This window comes from Cervus elaphus, chromosome 5, assembly GCF_910594005.1.
Source record: "Cervus elaphus chromosome 5, mCerEla1.1, whole genome shotgun sequence".
Taxonomy (NCBI): domain Eukaryota; kingdom Metazoa; phylum Chordata; class Mammalia; order Artiodactyla; family Cervidae; genus Cervus; species Cervus elaphus.
The window spans coordinates 133073842-133084895 of record NC_057819.1 but is presented as its reverse complement, the minus strand read 5'-3'; the positions used below and the strand labels follow the sequence as shown (position 1 = coordinate 133084895).

The 11054-nt window shown below is 59.2% G+C and overlaps 1 protein-coding gene across 3 annotated transcripts in view; it reads right to left on the bottom strand.

Moving 5' to 3' along the window:
* Positions 1–3248: 3248 nt before the first annotated feature.
* FAM20A (FAM20A golgi associated secretory pathway pseudokinase) overlaps positions 3249–11054 on the bottom strand; it is a 38726-nt gene continuing 30920 nt past the window's right edge. For all 3 annotated transcript variants that reach the window (XM_043905707.1, XM_043905708.1, XM_043905709.1), the window contains 7 exons: positions 9010–9102; positions 8010–8125; positions 7187–7367; positions 6282–6391; positions 5661–5742; positions 4925–4984; positions 3249–3841 (listed from right to left, as the gene is read on the bottom strand). In XM_043905707.1, the coding sequence (XP_043761642.1) occupies positions 3577–3841; positions 4925–4984; positions 5661–5742; positions 6282–6391; positions 7187–7367; positions 8010–8125; positions 9010–9102 (907 nt within the window). In that variant the 3' untranslated portion in view covers positions 3249–3576. The remainder of the gene's footprint in view (positions 3842–4924; positions 4985–5660; positions 5743–6281; positions 6392–7186; positions 7368–8009; positions 8126–9009; positions 9103–11054) is intronic.

The window sequence follows — 11054 nt, the reverse complement described above, 5'->3', positions numbered from 1 at the left end:
TACCCTACTGGAACTGGGTGCTGCTTCGTAGCACATGCGCTTTGTCCAGATGCAGTCACCTCCTCCCGCAGTCCACTAGAGTTGGAATATTTAACAATATAATTGAAGAGCATTTTCCTGGGTTGACTATACTGGTTGTAGATTAATTTTCCCTCTCAAACACTGGCTCATATGAAATCCTTTTTTAATGATGTGAGCGTATTGATGTCATAAAATTGAAGTTGTATGATGTTAGTTTTCTTAACATTGCCTTCTTTCCAACCACAAATTGATAGCTGAACCTGTTCTGTATTTTTGTTAGGCCCTGGCAAGTGTATTTCTAGATGGGCTGAAACAGCATTGAGAAGCAGCATCTAGATCACCATTTAATGTGACCCCCAAGTAGCTGTCCTAATAGTGAGTGCCGGGTAAGACTGGAGAGGAGAAGCTGAAATCTCTCCCTTCTTACCCTGTGGAATTTTACACAGAAGCCAGCGTTGTTGAAGGACAAATTTGTGAAGTGCAGACTCTTCACAGAGTCTGTGGTTCAGAGTCTGTGGTCCTAGGTGCAGAGCTGTGACTTCATCCTGACGCAGCCTAAAACCCAAACCCCAGAGGAGGCGCGTTTCTTCCTTTTGTGGAAGCTCTGCCAGTGTAGAAAAGCAGCTCTGTGGTTTCCCCAGTGACCACTAGATGGAGAGCTCGTCATTGTCTTTGTTCACCACAGAGTCATCACACAGTTGATCCTCGTTCTTCACGGAAGCTGTGTTTGTGCATTTTGCAAACCTGTCTGCTCGCTGGGATGTGTTTGTACCCCAGGTCAGCCCTTGCAGCACCGTCAGGGTCATGCCCAGGCCGGAGCGGCGCGGAGGGGATGCTCTCTTGCCCGACACGCGCCCGGCCCGGGTCAGACGAGGCGGTACCCTGCCGCCTTTCAGATTTAGGCCTGTGAGCCGGTTCCCTTTCTGTTGGTCTGTTTAATGCCATTTTTTTCCCCTGCATTTTTGAGCTTCTCTGTTGGTGATTTCGCCGTTTAAGATGGCCCCAGAGGAGTTCTCAGCTTCTGGCTGGTGTTCGCGAGTGTAACTCACTTCCCTCAGGCGTGAGCTGCAGTGCTGTTGGCCACGGGTTCAGGATTCACGCAGCAGCAGTGGCTGGGGTGTCTTCGCACACCCAACACAGACAGCAGACGATCACGGGTCGGCTGGCGGGCCAAGGTGTAACGAGAGGCTCCGGGGAACCTACGCGCCTGTTTCTAATAGGAGCAGACAGCTGTCTCCCCCACTCAGTCTCTGGTGACTTTGTCTACCATTTCTTGGTGGTGGTTCTTCAGTTGCCAAGTCGTGTCTGACTCTGACCCCATGGACTGCAGCACGCCAGGCTTCCCTGTCCATCATCATCTCCCAGAGTTTGCTCAAACTCATGTCCACTGAGTTGGTGATGCCATCCAACCATCTCGACCTCTGTCTAAACCACCATCAATAAGAGAGGCAACTACACTTCTTACAGTCTTCAAACCCAGATGCCCTCTAGGTTTGGGGGAGGCTGAGTTCCTCCAGACCTCTTCACCAGCTCACGATCCATCTGTTCCCTTTCATTTTTTTACTTTGCCATCAGTAGTAACGACAGGAACACAAAAAATTCTTACACAGAAGACAAGAATTTTCAGTCTTGGACGTGTTGGAAGAAGCTGATAGTTCCAAGACTGGGGTCTTCTGTGTTATGGTGTTTTTGACAAATAGTGTAGTCTTAATTTTGGTGTTAGTGAAAGAACAATGGTGTGTAAGACAGGTGAGTCAGGAGGTGGTTAGGTGCCGGATACACTGGTCACACTCAGTTCTGTCGCTCGGTTTGTGAAGGAGACCAGCATCTTTATTACCGCGGGCCACCTGAACACGAGAGGCTGGCTTGATGTGGAGCTGGGCTTGGCCTGCCTGGGGCTCTGCCGTCTGGATTTGGGGACCGTTTGTTCTGTCCTTGGGCCGCTTCTGCCCGCGTTTTCCCTGCCGTCCCTCTGTTCCCCCCACTCCGGCTCGAAGCAGGAGAAACTGTTCGTAAGGGGGGAGCCCCAGGGGCAGGGAGACTCCTCGGTGCTGCAGGCCTCTGGGGTTAAGGTCCCTCTACCAAAGACTGGTTTCTGTTGTAAAGTCAACAAACAGCTTCACAAGCCGGGTATATTTCTGGGTTCAGTGGAAGGAACACTTTGGCATAGCTGTGACCCCCTAGGTTGTGTGGTTTTAGCTAACCTTCCTGAGCCCCTGTTTCCTTGGCAGTCCAGATGAGGTGGGGATTCTGTCTATGGGTGGGTCGGAGGCGGCATGCGGCGGGAGCTCGGGGGGGGGGGGGCGGTCATGGTGTCTGCACCTTGGGGTGTGGCAGTGGGGGCCCTGGGGGGCCGGAAACCCATCTAGAGTGTGTCCCCTGGGGCTGTCTCTGGGCGCACGGCCGAGGTCCTGGATGAAGTCCAGAGGTGCTGCCCTGGGACCCGCCTCAGCCTCAGTGTCTTCCCACCCCCTCATCACCAGCATCTGAGCCTCTGGCCTTTACCTGAAAAGCCGATCTGACGACATCAGCCCTTGTCGCCTGCCTCCTGATTCATACGAATATACCCGTCATGTGTGCTGTCGCGGGCTGTGGAGTGAGAAACAAGACCTCCTGTTCAGACGTGAGCAGGTCAGCAGACAGGGCTCGCCAGACAGGAAGTCCCCAAACGCCCGGAGGCTTAGGAAGTAAAGTGGACTGAGCCCTGTCTGAGCAGGCGGTGGAGGGGAGGGCATCTAGAGCGTCAGATTGCTCCGGGCAGCCTGCTGCCCTTGGGGACCGGCGGGGCCACTGCTGGGTCTCACGGGAGCCAGCACTGTGGCTGGCGGGCGGGCCCTGGCTGCCCTGTTCCAGGCCAGGCTCGTGTCCCTGCCGGACCCGTCTTGTCCCGCTGCAGGACCCCCCTCGCTTTGCCTTTTATGGTTACCGATGCCAGTCCTGACATCCGTGATGCCAGTTCAGTCGATGTTTACTCTTTGAGATGGAAACATCCTTTTCTGATACCCTGAGCAGATCCCTCTGTTACGTTTACCTCTTGTGGTAACACGTCTGAGAAATCAGGACCAGTCAGAGCGGATGGCTGTGTTGAGACTGGGCCACAGAGACTGGAATGTGAGGAGAGTGTAAAGTATACTTTAAACCCGGTGGAGAGTCACCATGTGCAGTTTCTTTGTCTGTCTGTATGGATCAGGAGTCATCCTTGTGGCTATAATAAACACCTGGAGGTGTCCATCTGATGTCCTGTCATTTTATTTGTGACAGACAGTTAATGCTGTTCCAAGCCAGACCCATGTCCAGGTTCCCGGTGGGCTCAGCAGGTGTCTGTGGCCTTGATGGAGCAGAGCTTCCCAGGGGAGGGGAGCCAGGCCAGTGCTCCAAGGAGGGAGGCTCACTGGGTCGCACTTCCGCTCTTTCAGAATCATCCCCTTGCCCTGCCTGCCTCGTGAGCTCCTGACCCAGGCCTCAGCCTGGATGGGGACCCCGGGGAAGCGGTGGGCCACACTCGGAGTCCACCGCAGCTCCGGTCCAGTTTCCGGGGGGTGCCTCCTCCGGCCCCTAGCTCGTCGCGTTAGCCCTGCCGGAGTCTGGGGCCCACTGTCCCACGGGGCCGTCGGCCACCACGCTCTGCTCCCCGTGGGCCTCGATGCAGTCCTGTACGGCCCTGAGGACGGTCTGCAGCCTGCGGTCCAGGGCGAGGAGGTGGGGCTCCGTGAGCACGGGGCTGAGCTGGTCCTCCAGCAGCGACTCGCGCATCACATCGCTGAGCCTGTACTCGGCCTGGGCCAGCAGCTGCAGGTGCAGGAGCGTCTTCCTCTTTACCCTGGAGGACAGAGGCAAAGCCCAGTTAGCCAAGGTGAGGGGAGACGCTTCCTGGACTGACTTCTCTCCCCACTGCCCGCTCTGGCTCATGCTGCAGAGCCTTCTGCTCCCCCAGCGCCTTCTCGGGCACTCTAATGACCCGCCGGTAAGAAGGGACTGGATGGGGTGGCGGCCAGCGGTCTGCCGAGCCGTCGTGCTCTGAACTGTGGCGCCCCACGCATCCGGCGCTTCTCGGGGAATCCAAGCAAGTGCGGAGTGAGAGCTTTTCCAGGGAATTTAAAGCTAACGAGAGAAGCCCCCAGTAGGTGAGACGATGCAGGTGCCTGCCACCTCAAAGGCCGTGGGTACTGTTGGCTTGTTTCTGCTCAACTCTGTGGTTCTGATTTCTCTGCATCAGACTCTGAAATGGGGTCGGGTCCACCTTTAGGGTTCCGATTTTTTTTATGTGGGACTGTGACTTGGACTCATGTGTAAGCAGCTCTAAGTGTCCAGCCTCGATCACACACAACCCCTGCCTTTCCTGCTCAGGAGGAGGGGATGGCAGGTAGGGGGACACGTGTAAGTTACCCCAGGAAGTGGAGGAAGAAAGTTCAGGCCCCGAACTTCCCAGCGGGGAATGGAGACAGTTTTGCTCCGCGTGAACCACACGTTTCTATCCAGCCTCGGACACCACCGTGAGCAGGTGCGCGGTCCTGGCCGGCTGGGCTGAGACGCCAGCCAGACTGGAGGCTGTCAGAGACGCTGCGGAGACGTGCTGGCCAGGTGGAGGCCCGGGGGCTTCCTCTCCTCTGACAAGAGGTCATGGGACTTGAGTCAGGATTCTGCTTAGATGGTGACGGGATAGCGGTATTTACGAGCTACGTGAGCGCGGGCACAGCAGAGGCCACCAGGCTCCGCAAGAGTGAGCGCGTGCTTATCTGCGTGGCTTGAGGATGAAGGCAGGCAGCCGAGATGTCTGAAAGCTCAGGCCCTAAGTCCCCCTCTGCGGGGACAGTTCTGCGGTCACGGGACAGGAGATCCGCCCGCCCACCTCCTAGAGCAGCGGAAACGAGCGGTTCAGAGCCGCCTGGAAGGGGACGCTCACCGGCAGCACTGGAAGAGCGGCGCCAGGATGGAGACCTCGTCATGGGAGTGCCGGCCGAACCTGCGGGAGAGACAGACAGACGGCGCTCGGGGGCCGCCCCCACCTGCCCTCTGCTGCGCCCAGACACGGCTCTGCGTGCACGTCGGGCCCACGGCCGCTGCCCCTCCTGGCCCTCTCCTCCTCGGGACACACAAGCCTCCTCCAGAGAGGGCAAAAAAAGCGTCCATTCGTCCCTGTATCCACCAGCCCGAGGGTGGAGGCTGACAGGAGGAGGCGGGCGCTCTGCGTCCAGCGGTGACCGCGGAGGGAGAGGGGGAGAGCGTGCGCATCCGCTGCACCAGGGCCCGCAGGCCGCCGCCTCAGCAAAGACGGAGCGAAGGGAAGGCTTCCCTGCTGGTGCAGCGGGTAAGCCTCTGCCTGGCCAACGCACAGGGCGCGGGGCCCGTGCCTGGTCTGGGAAGATCCACGAGCCGGGGAGCAACTAAGGCCAGGTGCCACGGCTACTGAGCTAAGCCTGAGCCCCGGAGCCGGGGAGCCCTGACCACTGAGCGCGGGCTGCATTAAAGAGGGCACCGCAGTGAGCAGCCCCGCTGTCCCCACTAGAGAAAAGCCCGCACAGCAACAGAGACCCAGCAGCCAAAAAAAGAATAAAGAGCAAAGGCCACCGAGCCAGGGGAGGGGGAGGCGGGGACGCGACCATAGAGGCCCCGCGGGCTGGGGCGAGGGGGGCGCTCACCCCCGGGCGTTGTCCAGGTGGATCAGGAACCCGTCGTCCCCAAACCTGGTGAACATCTCGTAGTGGTGCCGGTCCATGTTCCCTGTGGAGGAGGCGAGGCGCTGCGGCGAGCCAGGGCCTGTGGACACAGCGCCCGCCTCCGAGCTCCCTCAGGGGCCGAGGCTGCAGCCCTCCAGAGGCGGCGGGAGTCTGTACCCGCCCGAGCCTGTCTCCTGGGGCCCCTGGTGAGGTCGCAGGAGCAGGCAGGCCCCCCTCAAGCCTGAGGCTTTTCCTGCTGCCCCAGCCCGCCGGCGTCCTAAACACCCGCCTGGAAGGTTGGGCCTCCTTGCCCAGCGCCCGCATTGGGCCCGGCTCCCCGCCTTTCCAGAAGCTCACCGGCCCCCGGGGCAGTGGCCTTCACCCCTGCCCTTCTCCCCAGCCTGCCCGTCCCCGGGGGCCTCCACGGCAGATGAGGATCCCGTCCCTGGCTCCTCCCACCCCTGCACGTCCTGCGCCCCACGCCCCCACAGTGAAGGGGGCAACTTCCATCCCTGCCCGGCCTCGGGCTGGAGGCCTGCCCCTCCAGACGGGACAGCAGCGCACTCCGCGCCCGGGTCACGGGGCCCCCGGCGCCGCACCCACCGGTCAGGAAGTCGAAGATGGCCATGTCGATGATGTTGAGAAGGCGGTCACTGCTGCCTTGGGGGTACAGCTGCTTCACCGTGGCGCAGTAGAGGGGGTTGACCTCCCACCTGGGGGTGGAAGAGTCCGCTCTCACCTCACCCGCGTCCCTGCCCGGGCTGGGGGCCGTGCGGACCCCCAGGAGGACCTGGGCGGGGGCCCCCGGAAGTGGCAGACTCCCTTCGTGAGAAGGTTCCAGACCTTTCACAGTGACCTGCCCAGCGGGGTGCTACACTGATGTGCCGGACCCCCAGCTCCCCGGCTTCCTCTGCAGTGCCCCCCCCCCAACGGCCTCTTGGGCGCTGCTCTCTCGTCTCCCGAGCCATCTGCAGCCCCCTGCCAGCCACCCTCTGCTGCCTCTCTGCCCACTAGAAGCCCCCAGGTCCCTTTTCGCCTGGGGAGCTTCTCCTCCGCCTTCACGAGTCCCTAAGGACCTGCCGCGTCCCCCAGAAGTCCTGCCTGTTCCCTCCTCTTCCCACCACGGCTGGGGGTCTGGAGGGATGAACCCGTTCATCCAGTTGGCTTGTTCACTGAGCACCTGCCGTGTGCCCGGGCGTGTGCCAGGCCCGGGGAACGACCACCTCGGGGAGCCCGGGTCCCCCGCGGGCATCTCTGCCTTCTCACAGCCTGGCTGCTGTCTGCCCCCAGGCTGGACTGAGGGGCCTCTCGAAGGAAGAACCTGGGTCTGTCCTTTCTGCCTCCCCTGGCATCCAGTGTGGGGTAGACAGGGGGCTTTTTATGACAACCCGTGAACTAAAGGGATGGCAGCAACACCCAGCATCCACATGGGGTGAGGCGGAGGGGCGGAGACAGCATCAGGCCTCCCGAGGCCGGGTGAGCCGCCCTCAGTCCCAGGACCAACTCACTCCTCTCTGCCTGCCAGCGAGTAGGAGCGGATCCAGGGGTTGGGCACGGACAGCCGCGGGGCCAGGTTGAGGGACGGCAGGAAGGCGGACAGGGAGCCCTCCAGCAGGTGCGGGTTGCCACACACGGCGTACTCCGTCTTGCACATGTACGGACACTTGGCGAAGAAGCACACGTTGCTGGCTGGAGGGCAGAGAAGGAGGGCGGTCAGAGGGGCAGCGGGCACCCGTCCGCCCGCCCCGAGGGCGCCCGAGCGCGTGTCTCGGGAGAAGGCGGGAGAGAAAACGTGGCCTCTTCCATCTGTGGAGGATACTACGGAATCGAGCATCCTGGGATCCACCTCTCAACCGTCTGGGAGTCGAGACTAGTGGGCTCAGCCCACTGCATCGTGCCCACACCAGCAGGGGGCTTCCCTGGTGGCTCAGTTGGTAGAGTCTACCGCCATGCGGGAGACCTGGGTTCGATCCCTGGGTCAGGAAGATCCCCTGGAGAAGGGCATGGCAACCCAGTCCAGTGTTCTTGCCTGGAGAATCCCATGGACAGAGGAGCCTGGTGGGCTACAGTCCACGGGGTTGCACAGAGTCAGACGCAGCTGAGCGACTGACACTTGCAGTCTCTTTGTGCTTTTTGTCTGGACGGGTGACATCTGCCTCCGGGGCTGCGGGCACCAGAGTTCAGGGCCTGCACGGGCCAGGGGGTGCCTGGCACCCAGCCACCTCAGTCCACAGGTCACCGCGTGCGACCGTCAGGAGGCCCGAGGGCAGCCTCTGCAGGCGGCAGGCAGCCGCCCGGGAACGGGGGACCGCCGGCAGGAGGTCAGCCCACCTGGAGAGACGAAGAACACGCTCTGCAGGATCTCGTTCCTGGTCACCTCCAGGATCTCCTTGGTGATGTTGACCAGCCTGCCCACAGTCGGCGGCACCCGCCGGAAGTCCAGAATCCTGAAAGAGATGGAGGCCTGCTGAGGTCCTAGGGATGACCACCTGAAAGAAGTGGCCGCCACTAGAAACGGACCTGCTGAGGATTCCCCGGCGGAGCAGTGGTTAGGACTCTGCGCTTCCACTGCAGGGGGCAAAGGTTCAATCCCTGGTTGGGGAACTAAGATCCCACCAGCTCCCAGGCACGGCCAAAAAAAAAAAAAAAGAGAGAGAAAAGGGAATGGACGGGTCTTCCTGACTGCCCTCAGTCAAGGGTGGGGGTCTCAGTGTCCAGGACAAGCATGCACCCCAGGGGCTGGGAGGTGGGGAGACTCTATCCCATCAGCCCTTCTGGGCACACACCCCCCCCGCCCCCCATGACCCAGTGCTCGGCTCAGAGCTCCTCACGCTCGTGTGCACATGAGTCACCCCGAATCTGTTCAGATGCGCCTCTGAGTCAGCGGGGCCAGGCTGAGGCTGGGATTCTGCGTTTCTGGAAAGTTCCAGGGAGGGGCGTGGAGGCTGGGTTGCCAGTCCCCAGACCACACCTCGGCAGGCAGGGGGCTGGGACGTTCAGGAATGCGCTTTCACCTTTTCACACCCAGCAGCCGGGAGGCACTATGGGGAAGTGGCAGGGGGCGCATGCGCCCCACTCTCAGGTCCGGAGACTGAGCCACAGGCAGCCTGGCAGGGCTCCTTTCCTTACCAAGCACTCCTTGTTACATTAAAAGGCCTTGTGTTTTGCGATCCCTGGGGCTGATGGGTTGTGTTGGATTTGAAGGCATCACTGGGATCCACCAAGAAAATCCAGCAGGAGGAACGGAGGGAGGAGGCGGGGGTGGGCGGGTGGGGGCGCCTCTCCAGGCTGGCCTCTGCAGCCAGCCCCGCCTCCATGGGGCCAGCGCTACCTGTCCAGGTGGAAAGCGGCGATCTCCGCGTTGTGTCTCTGAAAGTCGATGAAATAGAAGAAGTCCTCAGGCGTCTCTTCGTCTCGTTGCTGTCTGAATGGAAGAGAGGAGTCAGGCCCTGGACTCAGACCTCAGGCGGGAGCCTGGTAGCAGAGCTGATTCACAAGACCAGCGGGAAAGAAGATGCGCGTCTGTGCTCTCAGAGCTCGCACAGGGAGGGACCACACGTGGAGCGGCCGGAGGCCCCTCTGCCGGTGGGACCTGCGGGTGGGAGGAGCCGGGCTGCGTGCCCGACGCTGACTATCCTGCAGCCCCCTGCCCCCTGCGCCCTCCACACCAGGCCTCCCACTCAAGCCGCTCTGATGACAGTGGCGGATTCTCTGAAAAGCCCAGTCTTTGAGAGTGAATAAATGCACTTCTCTGCAGACACGCGGAGGACAGGGCGCTGGCTAACAGACCAGAGGTGGGGCAGACCCGGATGCCGAGGACTGAGAGAGGCCAGGTCCGAGACAGAACCTCATAAAAGGAAAAGTGCCCCAGAGATGTGATTCAGCAGCACGGACATCTGAAGAGCAGGAAAGTCCCAGGTGCGTGGACCCACCGTCCGCGCAGAGGCACCTCCGCTGGGTCATGAGAGCGGCCCTGCCAGAGACGGCAGGGAGGCTGGCGTCGAGGATATTTGTTTATAAACATTAAGAAATCTCTACTGCATCGCTGAAAATCATCCCCTGCCTGGTCGTGAGGAGCCGGCTGCTGGGTGTGTATGTTCAGAAAGGCGTCTCCCACTAATGAAGGGCACCCTGCCTGCTGGCCCCGCGGTGACTGGCCTGGACGCTGATAATCATTTGAAGAAGGACGATCTTGGAATAATTTTATAGTCCACCGCATGGGGCTGCACGGTGGCTGCAAGAGTGATGTCAATGTAAACAAATCTCATTCTGTGGAAAGCCGTTAAGTCGGCAGCACCTGCCAGGGGAACAATGACGTGCGCTTTGCTGAAAAACAGCAGCCTTGGAACTTTCCCCCCGCACTCCAGTGGTTAAGACTTTGCCTTCCAAGGCAGGGGTGTGGGCTCGGTCCCTGGTCGGGAGCTAGGATCCCAGAGGCCTTGTGGCCAAAAAACCGAAACAGGAAACAGAAGCAACATTGTAACAAATTCAATAACAACTTTAGAAATGGTCCAAATAAAAGAAAACCTTCAAAAAACAAAACAAAACATAAAAGAAAATCACCAGCCAGTCCTGGAAACCACAGCAAGGGGCTGCCCAAAGTGGGGACTCTCCTTTCAAAGGCCCAGCCACTTTTGAAGCACAGGCCCCCGTGGCCAGGCCTGACCCCAGGCTATGCGTTAGCATCTCCTGATGTCCAGGTCAGCGAGGACCATTCGTGTGTCCTGAGCTTGCTTTAATTCCTGAATTCTGTCTGTAGGAATACACACTCTGGGAGTTCCCTGATGGTCCAGTGGTTAGGACTGAACCCTTTCATTGCCATGACCTGCGGGTTCAGTCCCTGGTCAGGGAACTAAGATCGCACAAGCCGAGTGGGGTGGCTAAAAAAAAAAAGGTAAAGAAAAAATAAAAATTGAAAAAAGAGAGAATATACAATCCTTTGGATGCCCTTCCGAATTTTCTGAATCATCATTTCATCTTTGAATGGCATATTTAGGCATGATTTTAAATCTGAAAATCATTTACTTCCCAAAGCCTGACTAGCATGGATGTATTTCTTACTGTTGTTGTTTCGTTGATAAGTTGTGTCTGACTCTGCGACCCCATGGATTGCAGCCCATCAGGCTTCCCTGTCCTTCACTATCTCCCTGAGTTTGCTCAAACTCATGTGCATTGAACCAGTGATGCCATCCAACCATCTCATCCTCTGTCATCCCCTTTCTCCTCTTGCCCTCAATCTTTCCCAGCATCAGGGTCTTTTCCAGTGAGTTGTCTCTTCACATCAGGTGGCCCAAGTATTGGAGTTTCATCTTCAGCATCAGTCCTTCCAATGAACACTCAGGTTTCTTATTGTATGTCCTCTACTATGGGCTTGCC